Source organism: Rhinichthys klamathensis, unplaced genomic scaffold (assembly GCF_029890125.1).
Source record: "Rhinichthys klamathensis goyatoka isolate OS25496 unplaced genomic scaffold, OSU_Roscu_1.1 h1tg000197l_1, whole genome shotgun sequence".
Classification (NCBI taxonomy): domain Eukaryota; kingdom Metazoa; phylum Chordata; class Actinopteri; order Cypriniformes; family Leuciscidae; genus Rhinichthys; species Rhinichthys klamathensis.
Window position 1 is genome coordinate 1,421,547 of NW_026606723.1, and position 19,246 is coordinate 1,440,792.

The window sequence follows — 19,246 nt, forward strand, 5'->3', positions numbered from 1 at the left end:
GAAAAAGGAATTGTTATACAGATTATAATACTGATTATTAACATCATTTACAAAGTAATTTAATGTGTGATGATTTTCTTATAAAGCATTTTTTACTAATAAAATGTCATTGTTTATTTACTGAGTCGGGTTCCTTTTGTTGTGTTTCAACCTGTTCATCTATCTATCTATCTATCTATCTATCTATCTATCTATCTATCTATCTATCTATCTATCTATCTGTCTTTGCCACCTCAGTTCAGGCATTCTCAGTTTAAGACTGCTTTGCATTCTATATACACTGTTGAGAGGACATGAAAAGTGACAAAAAATTCCACATTTAGAAATGTGAAAACATTACTTCACTTTGCTTTTGTACTGAACTCTGAACAGTACATCAGTATGACACATTATTACAAATAATATCTGACTATTAAGTAAACTTCCCCTGTGATATCATTTGCTTGTAAACGTGGGAATTTTCCTGTACTTTGGATGGATATGAGGTGCTTATCTCTGACATCATCATCATCTTAAGGACCTTTAACAACAATGTCCATATATTCGAAAGTCCAAGGGAGACCAGCAAAGTGATTTCCAGAACGGAAATGCAATTACTGGATTGCAATTGACGTTACAACATGTAAACAGCAAGGACAGCAATTGACTAATGTGGTAGTGAGTTCCTCTCATGCTCAGTTGAGACTTAACTGTGACCTTCTGAACAGAAATGTTCTTGTTACACAAAAAGGAGAAATAAAGTATAATATTTAAAGAGTTACATTAAGAGTCCCTGTGGAGAAAAGGAATATGACATTGAAAAAGTGGGCTGACCCATTATAGTTTATCTCAATACAAAACATAAATCATTAAACATTTTGTGTTTGAACAGAACTTTATCCTCCGGTTTCACAAGTCTTAAGCCTACTCTTGGACTAAAATGCAAGTTTGAGCTGGTTTAAAGCAACACTAAGTAGGAATTCCGTTTTTGTCAAACAGCGACCCCTAGAGTCGCTTGTACTGTCGTGAATAGCACTCACGCAGAGATGACTCGCACTCATGGCCGGATCCCCTCCCCCTGTACACCGGTACCTGTTCCGTAGGATAGACGCTGTAACGAGTGGAAATAAGGTATGGCCCCTTTAAGAGCTGCGCGCGCCCAACACCACATGTATACGGCGCCGGGTTATTTCTGTCTGATGCTCATTTTATCAGAATTTTATCAGATCTGTTTTTTGCCGTAAAGCAATTCGTTACCTCGCGAGACCTGATATCACACGATACTTCCTAACACTGAGGCCGGCGGCTCGCCGGCCCAAAGTTGCAAGGGTGGTGGCTCACAAGCACCTGGGGGGTGCGAGACAACCACCATTCAAAACGAAATCAGTAATATAAACATTACAATGACTCCAAAGCTGTTCGGTTAAGGTAAAAAAGTTACTTATTTCACCTTTAACTGAAAGCAACTTGCACTGACATTTCTTAAAATATGTCAGTGCCATTGTTTTGTCTCAAGAGTCAAGATACACACCAGTAATGTTTTTTTTCTTCTAAGGCACGTTTATAAAAGCTTCTTAAATTTCCTAATCGAACTAAGGCCTATAATCCTGGCTTAATTTAAGCCCTGTCTGTGAAACCAGGCCTATGTAATTGAGGGGAAATTATGTTGATATATCTGATAGTGATAATGTGATCACATTTGTCATTAGAGGTCATTTCCAGCAACATAATATTAGGTAACACTTTATTTTACAGTCCTGTTCCCCATGTACATACTATGTACTTATTATAATAATTATAATAACTAGGTACCAACCCAGAACCTACCCATGTAGTTACCCAGTACTTTCTTAGTCCACGTAAGTGTGTGTGTGTGTGTGTGTGTGTGTGTGTGTATATATATTAGGTCTATCATAACAGTAAATTGTGCATATGTATCATACAAATAACTTTTGTTCAGTAATGTATCACCAAAACAAAAACACAGAATATCACTTCTTCACAGTCACGGAAAGATCAATAGCTGTTCTCTGTTAAACCAGCAGGCCAAGGTAGAGAAGCATGTGAAACCACATGTAGTCCTTGTGCAAATTGTATTGCTTAATAAATAGTCGAAAATATGCTTCTGTAAAATAAAAAAACACTGTTGTCTGACTTCCTCAGTTAGACTTTAGTATCAGGCAGTCCTGAGAGAGATTTGTTTCAATTGTCCTCACTAGCTTCGCCAGCTCCTCCATGTTGTTAGACTTTTCCTCCAGCAGCTCATAGCGAAGGCTTGAAATGTCCTGCTTAATCTCCTTCAGTTCACCTGTAACAAAGCAGTCTTCAGTCTGAATTATGAAAAATATGAATCATAAAACTTATTTTACCCAAATATTTTTAAAAAATCCCTATTCCCTCACACTCTGTTGTTCCGAACCCCTTTGCTGTTATTTTTTTCAGTGGGACAGAAAAGTAGTCTTTTCCTTTTTTCTTCTTCTTTTTTTTTAAATAGATACTTTTTTGCTCTGACCATTAATTAAGTAAGAAACGTTGCCTTTTAATAAATTCCTTTGGAGCAGTAATTTTCAGTGTGCAGACTTCACACATTTCATTAATTAAGTGACCATTGAGTTAATAGTGACCATGTGTTACAAAAAAATATATATTATTACTATAATGAAGGGTTAAATACACACACTCACCCTCATTGACTTCATCACATTCTTTATCATTTTGAGCTTTGATGATGTATCGCTTAACGAGACGCTTCATAATTTTCTGTACAGATCAAATGCAGTAAGTTCAATCACAAATTCAAATGCAAAGAGCAAATCTGATCCATATTCAGATTTATTACAAATATTCAGTGTATGAAAAAAAAGTAAACATGCCTGATATCGACTGGAGCCAGGAAGATTCTTCTCCCTGCAAGTTTTGCTCTGTCCCAACTTAATCCAACAAATCACAAGAGCAACATAAATGGATTAGTTTATTGTGATTGTAAATGACTGATACAAATTGACAACTACTTTGTTTACTCTAATGCAGAATCAGAGGGGATTTGCCTCACCTCACTGAGCTCAGACCCCTTCATAATGGCTTTGTGTCTGTCAAAAATCTCCCTCATGAGACTCTTAGACCCCATCACCAGACCCAGAACAGACTTGGGACTGGGAACCAAGTTAAAAGGTACTGGGAGAGTCCTGCCCTCCTCAAAGTAGGTGAACCAGAGCTTGGCCCGAGCAAACTTCCACTCCACATCTGCATCATCCTGTAAGATGCCAGGATAACACTAATGTTTTGAATGCTTAAAGCGACAAATAAATCAACACAGATATGCAGAGGGAAGAGATGCATGAATAAAATGGTTTATTTCAATTAAAACTAAGCAGTCAAACTAATTATCCCATCCTGAAGAGAATAGAGATAACATTGTTTTTTTCCATAATATGCAAAAACCTCTTCACTGGAGTGCTTCATCAGCACAAAGTCTTAAACAGAGATTTGCAGATCCCATTTGGGCCGCTGCACAAAGATTTATAATGTCAGCAGCTCTTAGAAAGCAATATGAAGAAGTTAAACTGAGAAGACATAAATTACCTCAATCTCCTGAAAGGAACTGTTGATCATGGCAATGAGCATGTTGAGTAGGACGATGACCACTGTGACATTGTAAACTCCATAGAGAACATAGCCAATGTTCTCGATGAACTTGTGTCCATTGTTCACGATTACTGATCTGACCTCAGAAAGGCCAAATATTGCCCAAAACAGTGTTTTGAAGCTTTCTTCTACACTACAAAGATAAAGACATGTATTGATGGAAGTTTAAACTAAGGAACATTTCCTGTTTTCATAAGAGATGCGTTAATTTCGCCAACTACGACATGTTTGATATGTGACACTATACCGTTCAAACGTTTGGGGTCGGTAAGATTTTGTAAGGTGTTTGAAAGAAGGCTGCATTTATTTGATCAAAAATATGATTACAATTTAAAATAACTGATTTTTATCTGAATATACTTTCAAATATATATTTTTACTCACGTTGTGAAAGCTTCATTCTGTTTAGCACCCCGATAATACGAGTAGAGGTTGAACATTCCAATCATGAAAGCCAGAAAGACTAGGATGAAGATAACCATGAACTTGAAGATGTCCTTCACAGTTCGTCCCAAAGATATCTGCAGTGGTCCAAAGCTCTCATTCGCTGGCAGGATGTACGCAATTCGAGAAAAGCTCAGGACCACTGCGATGGCATACAAGCCCTCTGAAACTAACTGAGGATCAGACGGGAGCCAGTCGATCCGAGCTGGGATAAAAAATATATAATTTGTGCAGATCGCTTGTTGTATTACATTGTAATTTTGTGGGAAACAAAATCTTGCCTGACTTGAGAGGACAGTCACTCACCCAACTGGTAGTATCCCACCTCGAGAGGCAAAGTTACATTGGTTAAATCGGTGTAGTGCTCATCAACATAGCGTTGTGCTTCACATGCATGCCAGAAAGCCATTATCCTTGAGATGAAGGATGCCACAAAAATGGCCAACATTCCGAAGTCAAGCATATTCCAAGGCTCAAGCAGATATTCTCTTGGACCTTGAGACCAGATCTCCTTACACTCAGCCCAAATCATCCCTGAGAGAAGGACATTAAAACATAGAAATGAATGTTTGTCCTAGGACATGGAAATGAACTGTACATTTGGTTCTCTAAATACAGATTGTAGTAGAGTAACCTTTGACAAGATAAAAATCAGTCAGAAACAAACCTATGACCCAGGAAATGATGAGCGTTTCCATCCACGTAAAGGGAGTTGTTTTCATACGAAACAGCTGCGTCGGATAGTCATGAATGGTCATATTTGGAAGCAGCTTGGTCCCATCAAAGCGGTCGGCAGCGTTCATGACCAAAAGGCCAAGGAAAATAGTGAAGGAGGCCGCGTGTGCCACAAACTTAAGGAAAGGGCCACGCATGATCTTTCCCATCTGTTGGTAACAGCATTTTTTACTGATTGTGGTGTGATAAACACAATACTTCAAGTGCTGGATGCATTCTTCTTTTGTATATTTGTACATTACTGCTTATCAGCCTGATATGCTTATCAACATTGTTATGACTCATAGGATACGGTGGATATTTTAAGCACTGCTATAATTTACAACCATGGGAACAGTCTTTCTGAGTAAAGATTTCAGTGAATGATTAAACCCTCTGCTTATTCTTCAGACATGCTCTATGTTTGCAAAGCAATACATCTGGTTTTCAACCAGCATACTTTTGTGTGAACTTACACTTACCTTGCTGCATGGTGCCACCCAATACACCATAGCTAGAAAGGGGAGTCCAATTGCAACACCTAAAACCACTAGAAACTTAATGGCTGTGGTCTGCTGCCTGAGTCCAGGAAGGTTTTCGTACCATATCGATAAGAGCTGTTGTTGACAGTTAGGATGGGCCACAAACTGTTACAAATTGACAAATTTATTAAAAATCAGTGTTTTACGACAGAATTAGAAGGCAGATTATGAGATTTCTGTTTTTTTATGTATTTACCTTTTTCAGTTCGTACTTTATTGCGAGTTTTAAGCGAATGAGACTTGGTCGGCTGGGCAGTTCTAAAGTCTCATCCTCTTCGCCGTTCAGAATGGCCTCCACTTCCTCTGTGCTCCGGCACAGGTCCAGAAGCCCCACAACAAAGTCTTTGCATTGCATAGAAAGTTTCCTATATTCATTCTAAGAAAGATAGTTATTACAAAAAAATGCAATCGTTCTACATTTTTGAAGGAATAGTTCACCCAAAATGAAAATTCTGTGAGAATTCATTCATCTATGGAACACAAAAAAGAGAAACATTGAAGAATGTAATGGCCGTTGAGCTCCAAAATGACAACAAACCAGTATAAAACAATCATGAGTCCATTCAACTTGCGTTCTATATTCCAAGCCTTATGATTCTATATGTTTGATTTATGGGATGAACAAATTTAATTGGTTATCTTTTCCTTCACTGTAGTTGTCATTTCTCATGTGTACTTTTAGATATTCTAATATGCATCATGGCGATTGGTCATGTGACACACAATTGTCAATGTTGATTGGTCACTGGCACACCGTTGTCAAACCTGCTGCCACAATTTAGATTTTCAGTAAATGACTTAAATTTCAGCCTGCCCTTGTGAAATGTAAAGAAGTACACTTTACGATACTTTTAAACAGAGTTCTTATTACAGAAATAATACTTTAAATGTGTGAATCGTTTTCAGACACTTAACTGCAAGTAAATTGCAATTAAATGAAAATGTATTATAGTTTACATTTATATTAAATGCAATTATCTGAAATAATAGCTGCTTTTTTGACCCACTTAAGTAAGACTTGATTACATCTTTATGTAAAATATGCTTTAATGTCATTTCTATTAAAACTTGTATGTCATGTATTTAAATATATTTTATTGAACATTTGTGATGAAATTGCAATTCAGTATATTTAAAATAGACGTAAATATCGACTAATACCAAATAAAACTACAGTTAAGTTATAATCAAGTACTTAACATGGGCTTTAGTATGTTAGTCAACACATCAAAATAAGTGTACTTCTTTAAAGCACGACAAAATATTAACAAAACAGAATTATTTAAAAAGTACTTTAAAACTTTAAATTGTATATATTATTACAAAGTGCACTTTTTTCAAGTGTGCTTAATGAAAGTGTAGCTACTCTCTTACTTTTGAGTGCCTTTTCTTTCATTAACATTCAATTATCTGCAAGTACAGTTTAAAAAAAATACTTTTAAGGTTTGAAGTAGGCTACAAGTGCACATTTAATACAATTAGCACTCTTCAATTTTACAAAGAGCTCATCACATCACACAAATTTTTTGTATGACTTCAGAAGACTTTTGTGCAGAGGTAAACAAAGTACACAACTTCTTTACTTGAGTGAAAGTACAGATACTACTGGTCAAATATTACTCTGTTACAAGTAAAAGTTGTAAAGACCGATTTTTACTTAAGTAAAAGTACATAAGTACTCATTTTTAAAAGTACTTAATAAGTACTTAGTAAATGTCAATGCATTGTTTTATTATTGTTGCATGGTTGTATGTAATACTTACAGTACCGTATGCCTCTGAATCTATGCCTGCCTATCCTCATATCAATATCAAATTTATTTCTAGAACACAGTTACATTGGGATTGAATGTGAGATTGAATAAGTGCACTCAATAACGTCCACAATGGTTTCAGACACCCAAATGGCTGTTCCCTCAAATAGTGCCCTTTTTAAAGTTTTTTTTGCTTTTAGTATGAATATAGCCTTACTGTTATATATAAGCTAGTGTGCTCCAAAACAATGACAAAATTCGCATTTAGAAGACCGTTGAAAATGAAAATCAGATTGATGTTAATCTCCAACGTTGGATAGACGTTTTATTGTGGTTAAAAATGAAAATCGGTTTGACTTCAGAAACCAACATCAGTCGGGTTCTGACGTCAACCTGACTTTCCAACCAAAATCCAACATCTGTCAAAAGTACTAGGATGTTGACGCCAATCCGACGTCGGGTTCTGACGCCAATCCGACGTCGGGTTATGATGTCAATCTGATGTCGGGTTCTGAGATCAACCCGACTTTCATTTCCAACCAAAATCCAACATCTATCAAAAGTACTAGGATGTTGACGCCAATCCGACGTCGGGTTCTGATGCCAATCCGACGTCGGGTTATGATGTCAATCTGATGTCGGGTTCTGAGATCAACCCGACTTTCATTTCCAACCAAAATCCAACCATTGGATGTTGACGTCAATCTGACACCGGGTTCTGACGTCAACCCGACTTTCCTTCCCAATCAAAATGCAACCCCTGCAACCAAAACCATCCCCTGACTGACATTACCCCTTTCTACTCAAGGACCTTGACAGAAATGTAGTGGAGTAAAAAGTATGTCTTTCAAATGTAGTGAAGTTGAAGTAAAAACTCTCCAGAAAAAATAATACTCAAGTAAAGATACTTTAAAAAGTGTACTTATGTACAGTACTCAAGTAAATGTAGGCTACTTTGTTACTCTCCACCTCTGCTATTTTGCTCACTTTCACTTTATTTACATGGAAAACAATTGCCAGTACATTCTTCAGGTTTGCTTAAATATAATCACAGGATTTTTTTTAGAGAGAACTATCTCTTTTGGTTGTGACTAGGATTTTATTGCATACCTTAAATTCCTTTTCAATATTGGCCAAGGAGGCGAGCTCATTGCTGAGCTCCAGAGCCGCCAGCACAGGATCCTCATTGGACAGAGAGAGGTACGCTGGACTGGCCAATCCCCTGTAGGCATTGATACGCGAGCGGGAGTGGCAAAAAGAATCGTACTTTTGATGGTAATTGCAGGTGTCGCAGGCACAAAAGTAATCATGTGGCTGCTCAATGCGAGCACCCTTTCCCAGAAGAATGTGTACGATCTCATATTCGTGACAGTGAGATGCTAGAATGATTGGAGTGACGTCATGAGAAAAGCGCGTGCCATCTTCGTCATACGCAAAAAAGTCATCGTGCATCGGAGCCTGACTGGGGCTCGCTGTAAGTCTCTTGTAGTCGGCGAAAGCTTTGTGGCTCAAAATGGCCTCGACAATCCTGGTGTAACCTTTGCTGATGGCCAACAAAAGTGCGTCCCCAATACGCGACAGGTTGTCTTTATTCAACAGGAGCTCTGTTACTTCTAAGTGTTCGTTTGCCACTGCCAACTGCAATGCATTCTGGCCCATGTAGTCCACACAGTTAACATCCAGCTCAGGGATCTCCTCCAGCATCCTGCGAACGACAGGTATGTTTCCATACTCGGCAGCATCAAGAAAACGTTCCTCCACTGGCGTTAGACTGTTAGGATGGGCATTGAACATATAAGCTGCCCCTCGCACCGCCTGCCTTCGGCTCTTAGGTAGCGCCTGTCGGGCCAGGTTCTCTCTACGATGAAAAGCATACCAAAAACGTGTATATATTAGAATTTATTTATTAATGTAGACCTACTATTCAGTATGCCACTGAAAAACACAAATTAGGTCTATGTAAAATTATGTTAGCTATTGTTTACAGTATTAGTATAATTAATTTCTTCATTCAAATATTTGCAGACATTGTTTATTAGCCATAGCAGTGCTAAACATGTTACTTATTCATTCATGCATGCCAATGACTTGTATGCTAAACTTTTGAACTGACACTGCTAGATCCAAATAAGTCTATTTAATGAACTGACATTTTAAACGAGCAAACCAATGCACAAATATTACATTGAACTGAGTGACATTTTCCGGTCAGGACATTGAACTACATATTATCTCAGAAGGCAATGCCAACTAAACATACAGTACGTATACACAGAATCTTGACCAACTCACCCATGGTAGTGTCCATAACTGCCGTAAGAGTCCTCGCCTAAATCTTCGTTCATCAGTAGATTGTCTTTACTTCTGTTCCTCTTTTCAATTGTGTGATACTTTGATTGATTTTTATCTTCCAGAACAGGTCTCCTTTGATTCATACTTTCAACTGAGGCAGTTCACGTCTTAAATGTGAATACACCAAAGCACAATCCTGTTATCCAAACATCCAGCTGTGAGTGATTGAGTGTGCGCTACACACTGGCAAGTCACCATCCTCTACACAGCCTTTGTTATGTTCCCGTTTAAGTCTTGAGATTGTGCAGAGCACAGAGGAATTCTAACTGTTCTTTTTCATTGGCTACTAATGAGGAATGTAACAATCTTCATGCTGGTTTACAAAAACTTAAAATGAATTGTTTTCTTCCTTGCTCGGTTTATTTGGTTAAACTGAATGAAATTGAAAGCATTTAGTCCTAATTTCAACAATAGACAGATAACAGAATCCATTCATTTTCTTGATTAGTAACATTTTCAGTATGAAGAATCATAAGAAATCGCAGAAATGCCATGTGCAAATCCCTCACCTTTCAAAATAAATCTGTCACTGTATATTCCTCTCTGTTTGTATTAGGAACCATGATTAAAATCTGCTTCCAGCTTCCAAAATCAAAACTCAGTGTAGAATCCCTTTGGGTCTATTTCAGCATTCCCAATAAACCTCAACATCCTGTGTGTTCCTTACGAATGTCCAGCTCTCTGTGAACTGTGGGAAATGCCTTCAATGGAATTCCAGACTGACCAATCGTCATGAACATTCAGCGGCGACATCACACTTTTGATTCTCTTTATTTTGCATCTCTCTGGCATTCTTTCTCCCACAGCCTCACATCTGTTGTGTGTACAGTACAGTATACCCACATGACTAAATGTGTACGTGCTGCAGTGGTCAGTATACTGGCCACAAAAATCTAACTGAGTACGTGAGCCAAACCGATGGGTCAAAAGGTAACCCACACAGTGGGTCATGGGAAGCCACTGTCTTGTTTCTATTCTCATGTTGATAGGCCCTGACACTAATGACTATCAGAGTGACTGTTTTTAGACTATTTTTTATTATTTTCAAGGACATGCTAACTAACTGCCCTCGGCCCAAGGCTAGATAGTTTCTTTGCCAGAAATGAAACATTAGTACTTTACAAAAAGGCTTCATTTTTTAACATGGTTGCATTTACTAACATGAACTAAAAATGAACAAATTATTTTTACAGCATTTACTAATCTTTGCTAATATTAGTAAAAAAAAAAATCATGTTAGTTCACAGTGCATTAACTATTATGTCAACAGATATAACTTTTGATCTTAAAAATCTATTAGTAATTGTTGCTGTTAAAATTAACTAAGATTAAGAAATGCTGTAGAAGTATTGTTCATTCATTTATGTTAACTAATAACTAGTGTTAACAAATGAAACCTTATTGTTAAGTGGTAATGAAACATTATTTTCTCTAATAAATGGTTGGATAACATTTTTCTTTGTCATTATTATTAAAATTATTATTATTAAAATCTTTTTAAAGTCTAAAAGTTAAACTCTGTAAATCATCTGAAAGAGGCTATATTATAGATTTTCACTATTTAATTTAATATTTCATATCACCACTAAAGTCAGTTTTCAACACATGGAACAAAAGTCTTGCACCAAAGCAAAATGTATTTTTCACATAACCATTTCACCCTCTGATTCTAAAAGTTGTGCAGGCTGTTTTTGCTACTGTAACTTCTATAATTCTATACGTAAATGCTAAATGATGTGGTCATATGTTAGTCATGCATATTCATAACTTAATCAAGTGGATTTGAAATGCAATTTCACTGAAGACTGGAGTAATGGCTACTAAAAATCAAGTAAAAATAAAAGGCAAATCACCAATTCATGTGAGGCAAAACTGTGTTGGGTGCCCTGTCCAAAAAAAAAAGCAGAAAAAAAAGAATCAGTGCATGATGCCTCTCAATGGTTGTGACATCATAACTGTCACGGGTCAGGGTCTCAGTTGTCATGGTTCTGTTATTTTCTACAGATGTGAATTGAGCAATCGGTGCTGCCTGGTAGCACTGTGTGCACAATCACAAGCTGATCTCCTCCACCTGTTGCTTGTTTCCCTTACCCTTTATATTTCCAGCTGTGTCTACCTCTTGTTGTCAGTTGATCACTATCTTTGCCGTGTGTTTGTCTTACGTTCTGTGCTCTCTTTCGTGTGTTACTTCAGTTACTTACCTGCTTGTTATTTGTGCTCAGGAACCTAAGACGAGGATTCTGTAGCAGCACTGTCTCACTTGCTGGACTCGGGGCCCATCTTTCTGTAGTCGTCCTGTGCTAATTTCCTCTCGGTGGTCTCCTCTGTCTGTGTGTGGAGCGCACGGGAACCACCATACTGAGAATCATAAACTTTTTACGTTTGCCGCTATTGATTCCTCCATTTATCTGAGTACCTGATAATAACAATGATGATTAATCAGCCATTTTTGCTTCTCATTTTCCATTAATGAGTTGTGTGATTGTGTGTAGAGGAAGGAGGAAGCTTTGCATTCTTAACATTGGAGCGTTTTATGTCTAAGCGAGGACAATACTCCTTTAAAATATAGGACATGTCTCCTTTAAAATAATAATCCTTTTTGTGCAATGCCAAAAAATACCAAATTCCTGTGCTCATATCATATTGTTATCTGGTTCCATCCACTCTCTCAGTGACTCCCACATAGGCCAGGGCAAGGTCCTGCTCATGAAATGCTTCAGCAGAGCTGGACTTTTTGTTTAGTCTTTGGCAGGACAACATTTGGCAGGATTCTTTGCTCTAAATTGACATAGTACAGATGGTTTAAAATACACACATAACGACTGACATATTTACCTAAGGACAGTGATGCTAATATCGGCCCACACACTACGCAGCTTATTTTAAGTGTGTTAATTATCTCTGTCCTGCCACTGATTCAGGACAAACAACAGGCCACCCACGTCACTTGCGACGGAGCTATTTGCCTTTTTTTTTTCAAAGTGCCTGGTCTTCTAAAAGTAGAGCTCATGACAGTCGATACCTTTAGGAACACATTACCTGTTCTTTTGGGCTCTGTCTATTGAGTGTTTTTCATGAGAGCTATAATTTAAGTTCCCCAATCAACCTGAATTCACCTATGTATTGTAGGAAACTCGTTTCTACTGTTCTCCAACAACGTGAATCTCGCAACTGCCTACAACTTAGAATCTTAAAAAAAAAAAGAAAAAAAAAAGTAATATTGTGAAATGTTATTAAAATGTAAAATAACTTTTCTATTTGAATGTATTTTTAAAATGTAATTTATTCTTGTGTTGCATGGCAAAGCAGAATTTTCAGCATCATTACTCCAGTCTTCAGTGTCACATGATCCTTCAGAAATCATTCTAATATGCTGATTTGCTGCTCCTTAGGTTCCTATTAATTTATTTAAGTCCCCCCCCCAAAAAAAAAATCTTACTCACCCAAAACTTTTGAAAGGTATAAGTACAATGTTGCAAAAGCTTTCTATTTTAGATAAATGCTGTTCTTTTTAACTTTCTATTCATTAAAGAATCCTGAAAAAAATGTTTTACCCAACATATATTGATAATAATCATAAATGTTTCTTGAGCATCAAATCATCATGATTTCTGAAGGATCATGTGACAGTGAAGACTAGAGTAATGATGCTGAATTTGCATCACAGAAATAAATGACATTTTAAAATATATTTAAATAGAAAACAGCTATTTTACATTTTAATTATATTTCACAATATTATATTATATATATATATATATATATATTTTTTTTTTTAATCAAATAAATGCAGCCTTGGTGAGCAGAAAAGACTTCTTCTAAAAACATTAATATTCTTACCGATCGAAAACCTTTGACCGGCAGTGTATATATATATAAGCATTTCTCACATTTTATAATTCACAGTTTATCATATTATCTTTAATTTTTATTTACTTACATCTTCTGCTTCAACTAATAACTTATGCATACGATTATTTGTGGTTGAGGTGCAAATATGTGGGCAGAAGATGACTTGGGTCCATGTGCTCCACCATGTCTTAAGAGCTATATAACTCCAGAGGAAGACAAAGATAATGTATCATGGCACATCAAGGGAGTGTTTAGTGTTTGTGGACTCCTGTTCATGTTCATAATAATAATATTTTTTATTTATATGTATTTCTATTTTCAGAATAAGAACCATGTGGGATTAGTAGGCTACAATGTAACCGTAATTGTCACATTGCTTTACATTCACATTTTATTCATCTATAATACCTATAGGCTGGCTGCCTTTGTTTTGAATTAAAATGTAAAATATTATGCTTTGGAATGTAAAAATATTGTAATAAATTAAAGCCTACATGAAAAATGCACCTATAGTACTGCAGTAATTTTGTTATTGTCCACCCCTGTGCTTTAGAGATGTTTAATAATATTGAGCAAACCAAATAGAATTGCACTTTTGTTACTACGTGTTTAGGTCCTATGTCCTTCCTTCTTTTTTCTTTTTTACCTTATTCCGTAGGGATTAAGTTTTCTGAGACCCGTGCTTCTTCGAAATGCTACAATAATTTTGAATTGAACTCTTCCTTTTTTTTCAAAACTTATATCTTTCGATTTCACATTCCCCACTACATCCTGCCTCGTCAGTTGGGTGTTGCGTAGCTACAAGTATTCATGTTTCTTTTGCTCTCACTGCATCCCTCATGAAAGATCACCCTCCTCTGCGTGCTTGAAGATGAAAGTAGACTTTAAAACAGGACTAGTATTTGTCTTAATTCGCCTGATCGACTCAGTCAGCATCACACAGTCATGTCATGCTTTTTTGAGCATTTCATCTGGGCTTATTATTCATTAGCTGACCCTTTCAGACTCCAACAGTCAGCTAGCTTAACAGACCTGTAAAGTAAAAATGAAACTTGAATTACAGTTGAATTACATTTTTTTAATGGAAATAAACTGAGGGAGGGGGTTTTTTACGTTTTTCTTTTCTTCTGAATTTTGTATCATTTGATTTTGAATGAAACGTTATATAATATAAATGATTATTATAATATATCATACAAATCAGTGCAGTTGTTTTGATTCCCATTTAATAAAAATCATTAAACCTGTAACATGGACACAAATCATACCCTTTAGACAGGCTTTGAGTGTTTTGAATAAAATCTACGGTCTAATGCAAAGCAGCAGTCATTTAAAAAAAGGGACTTTCAAGTGCTGATAGTTTGACAGTTTCTTTCAGACTGAATTATTTGGTTTAATCTAGCAGTGTTCCGTGTAAATAAAACATTTTAGTAATAACACAATTCAATTTATTCATAACAATGAAAAGATTATGAATATTTTGGGCTGTGACCCAGGATTAAAAGGCATGGTGGACTAAATCACAATCCCAAAAGGTTTATTCCTAATCAAATGTTCTTTTTCTTTTCTTTTTTTAGAAAAGTTCACAGGGCAGAAGTGCAAGTTCTTAGTGACCTAATTATATTTTGTTCCATTGTAATCCATCATCTTCAAAATCCTCATAGATTTATTTTGAATTCGGGATCTCAACTCTCCTGATCTTCATAGTCACTGATTTAATTTTGACAAGCGTGCCATTTTTGGTCCAGGTGTCCCAGTGGATATGTGACTGGGTGGACAGGTCTTGGTCCAGTGGTGAGCCATTCAAATTAGCCTTGCCACACTGGTTAAACCACCATCCAGTGTTGTTCTGGTTCTCACTGCAGCTCTCAACAGCTTTATCAGCAAACGTGCAGAATGGAGAACAACCGTCGTTGTCAACGTCAGAGGTACTGAAAGGGGCAGTTTCTTGATTCTGCTCTTGGTCATACCCTCGAAAAGCATCACCTTCAGAGAGAGAGAGAGAAACACATTATACATATTTAATCCTTGAGCTGTGTTGAAAATACTTTACTTAATTTGCTGTTCCCGGTCAAAAATGGGGACTTTTCAAATTGCTTGTAAATCTCTAATTATGATGTATTATCAATGATTAAATATTTTTGTTTTATTTAATTAATTTTGTTAAATAATTTTGTATTTCTTTTTGGAACTGATTGATTATTGGCCTCATTGATTTGAGCTGCAGTTTTATAGTAAAGAACCTTCTGTGGAATGGAAAAGTTCCATGGATGTTAAATGTTCTTTATGAAACCTTCGATGCCAATAAAGAACCTTTATTTTTAAGTCTAGTCAACTACTGATAGACAGGAAACAAACACAGAAAACAGGAACACACACTGTAAAAAAAATATTTTCATGATTTGTAATAACTTTTTCTTTTGTCAAATCAACTTAGATAATTCATGTGGCTCAGATAATATAATATTTTGAGTTTCTGTTGATTAAACCAATCTCCTTCATTGTATTAACTTTAACTCCACTTTTAGACATACACTCCCAATATTCCCTTCGATCATTCTGTTCCAAAAAGGAATACAAAACCCTGTCTTATTGAAAGAAAACAAGTTGATAAAGAGATTGAATCCAATGTATGGCATAGCATAACGAGAGAGTTATAAGCTTTTTTTTTTTTTTTTTACCAGGAACACCACAAGTGTAACAGTTGAAAAAAAGCTTAACTCAGGCTCAGCCAATTGCCCTAATAATATTTGCAATTGGCTGACCTGCACAACCAGCATATCTGCCAAGGTGTATTGCAAAGAATTTAGTTTCATCTTCGAGCCAGAAATTGTCGTATGAAGCATAGGCCGTGGAATCATCTTGCGAGACCAGGGACACGTGCAGCTGGAAACGTGTGTTCCTCTGACTCACAATATTGAAGATCTTCCTCAAACCCAACCAGTGTTCACCTTCAGAGACATATATATAAAGTCAATGCCTGTTAATTCATTTATTGATTTACAAATGAACTGACTTACTGTACCTGGTAAGTGTCCAAATCCATCCAAGTACTGTGACCACATTCTTTTAAAGTCAGTGAGACCATCGGTCCGTCTCTGTATTACTGTCCATCCACCTTCCATGTAATCCATCTCACAGAACACCTGCTAAATGGCCAGTTAAAGACACTTAATTCATCACGTGTAAACATAAAACCATGTTTGATTTGCTTTCGGATTAAAATAACTGTGGTTGGAAAAATTTAAACAAAACTAAAAGGAGGTACTTTCCTCAAATGAAACATCTGTGTTTTCTGGCTGAATTATATAAATTCCACTAGGGATTTTTGGAGACACAACACCTAGTGTCTCTTTGATATCACTACAGTCTTTCCCTGTGGAATGAAAAGGAATTCCCTATGAGGATGTGTAAATGAGAAATATTTTGCAGAAAGTTTGACAGCATGTTAATCATACCGTGGGACTCCATGGGCTTCACGGAAAATATGTCACTGTTGCTTCTCTGCACATCTGAACTGAGCGTGTTAACTTTGGCCATAAGCTCTATTATCTTAAAAAAAAAGAAATCAGACCAATATGTTTGAGAATGCAGAAGAGGATTTTGCGGTTTGGAAATTTTAGAATACCTGGCTTGAGAGAAATTCCAAAGCCTTCTGCTGTTCATCAATGAGATCTCTGATCAGCTTCCTAGTGTTTCTTGTATATGACACCATGGTATGCTGGAGGTTACCTAAGATACACAAACTGCATAAAACTCTGTGCCGCAATGAGTTGTGAAGCAAAACAGTGAAAAGAAAGTGAGATACCAAAGGGCTCAGTGTGGGAAATATATCACACTGTATGCAGAAAAAATGAAACCTACTGCACAAGGAATGTTTTTCATCGCGCATTAGTTTTGCAGTCATTTCACATGGCATAGTGCACTTGTCTTTGCCCGCGTCTCTGTGATAATATTCTTTTTGACCTTGAAGAGAGACGTACTCAGACTCCTCGGTTAATATAACAGGTTCATTGCGATGAGTACCGCTGGTATTCTGTTAAGACAAACAAAACATACCACACATTATTACATATTCACAAGATGATCATAGAATCTCTAGAATTTCTAGATCATAGAAAATATTAATTTGCAGAACTAATAATTAGTACAATATTAGTTCAAATATTACAAATTATTATTATTATTACATGAAATTGAATTATCTACCTTGCAGTTATGTAAGTACCATATGATGTTTTAACATATTTTATTACCGGTATAATAAGACTGAAATACTTCACATTCTAGCAAATATCCCATTTAATGACAAGGTAAATAAAAACTTTAAGCTTTAAGGATAACATTCTACATTAATTACAGCTGACAGAAAGGAAAGGTTTCCAACACTCACCACAGCTGATGATGCAAGAAGATTCAGAAATAAAGTAATCCAGATCATTTTGGTCTTTGTGGCAGTCCCACATGTGAAAATGTGAAGATGCGCACCTTCCAATGAGACAGAACTGTTGTCTCCAGTGTTGTCCTATGCATGGGCTGGAGTGCCTCTTTACTTCAGTCACACACAAAAAAGAAAAAAGAAAAAAAGAAAACCTCACAAAAAAAGATGAAACGCTGGTCTCACCTCAACAAAAAGTGTCCGGACTCCGGACCAATTCTTTTTCATTTGTAAAGCACTGTTACTTTATTGCACTTTGACAACATCCTGCATTGACTATGAAAACCAGATGGTGAAATGTGAAACTTGTTTCTGCTGAGGGAATCAGCAGGACCCAGAGCAGCATACGCAAATGCATTCCTTCCAGAAACACTGTGAGATCCTGGACATGACAGAATGAAAACACGATATATTACCTTCAAAACACTTGGATTGGCCAAATATGTTTTTCTTTATACTGGGGCATTTGTTGCATCTTCCAAGCTAATTTGTACCGTGACTCCTGTAGCTCAACTGAAATGGATGTCACAAGCAAACTCAAGGCAAAGGGTTTGATCCACATCAATTTATATCATAAACTGTTAAAAACATAATTGCACATGGGATTTTCACTGTGCTCTTGGCATCAATGCAGAAATTCTTGGTCATGGTCAGAAGGGTTTGAGTGTCCTTCAGTAAGTGCCCTTCAAGGAACACATCTGTTGGGGATTAGACGGTTCTGTTGAGTATGCAATATACTGTAGGCCGCTATATAGATTAAGCACTGCATGACTAAAAGCTTTATGCTGCCTGTGGCTGAAAGTCAATTAGAATAGGTTTAGCTTACTTTGTGTAGGCCTATTGCATAGAAAGATTATCATTAGAACCAGGCTGAGTGTGTATGTTCATGTTGATTATATTACTATAATAAATAACAAAAGAAGATGGGGCTAGTCACACGTTTTACTCCAGTGAATATTTCTCAGGATGTGTTTATTAGGCCTATTGAAAGGCAAAGTCTACTAAACTAAAATACTTTTTATTATTATTGCTGAGACCAAGAACATGACCATACAGTTATAACAGATCTCGCAGAACAAAGAATCAGAATGTAAATAGCTAAATAAATAAAGGGTCGTGAATAAAGAGGCGTTTTTTATTACCATTAACATTAACATGAAGGTTTTCATTTGTGTAGGAAAATAATTAAATAATTAATAAGACATTTTACGACATCTGAATCGAAAAAAGATTGTTGAGACGTCTGGCTCATTTTTATCCTACGTCAGTAGTCTTGTACTATGATACGCACAACTGGCGCTACGTCATAGAATGTCTCTGAACAGATTCACGCCCATTTTTAGGGGAAAATAAACTAGACTTCCCCTGACTTCCCATAGACTTCAATACAAAATAGCGTCACAAAACAACGACCGTACACAGCCGACAGGCGTGAATAACTTAAGAAATCACTAAGATTAAACATGTCAAGTAATTATATGTCCACCCTGCCTGCCATAGAGCGTGACAGATACATACACAAACTTA

At 36.5% G+C, this 19,246-nt stretch overlaps 2 protein-coding genes across 2 annotated transcripts; both read right to left on the reverse strand.

Annotated features, from left to right (window-relative positions):
• Positions 1–1,867: 1,867 nt before the first annotated feature.
• Positions 1,868–9,961, reverse strand: trpc6a (transient receptor potential cation channel, subfamily C, member 6a). Its single transcript, XM_056263016.1, has 12 exons — positions 9,370–9,961; positions 8,188–8,935; positions 5,521–5,700; positions 5,265–5,429; positions 4,736–4,952; positions 4,375–4,602; positions 4,009–4,273; positions 3,562–3,757; positions 3,032–3,232; positions 2,853–2,909; positions 2,664–2,739; positions 1,868–2,287 (listed from the first exon to the last, which is right to left on the reverse strand). The coding sequence occupies exons 1-12, from the start codon at positions 9,510–9,512 to the stop codon at positions 2,139–2,141; spliced, it is 2,625 nt and encodes an 874-aa protein (XP_056118991.1). The 5' UTR covers positions 9,513–9,961; the 3' UTR covers positions 1,868–2,138.
• Positions 9,962–14,485: 4,524 nt separating this feature from the next.
• Positions 14,486–18,067, reverse strand: angptl5 (angiopoietin-like 5). Its single transcript, XM_056263017.1, has 8 exons — positions 17,675–18,067; positions 17,146–17,317; positions 16,910–17,013; positions 16,740–16,833; positions 16,553–16,657; positions 16,307–16,426; positions 16,047–16,232; positions 14,486–15,267 (listed from the first exon to the last, which is right to left on the reverse strand). The coding sequence occupies exons 1-8, from the start codon at positions 17,720–17,722 to the stop codon at positions 14,948–14,950; spliced, it is 1,149 nt and encodes a 382-aa protein (XP_056118992.1). The 5' UTR covers positions 17,723–18,067; the 3' UTR covers positions 14,486–14,947.
• Positions 18,068–19,246: the final 1,179 nt, after the last annotated feature.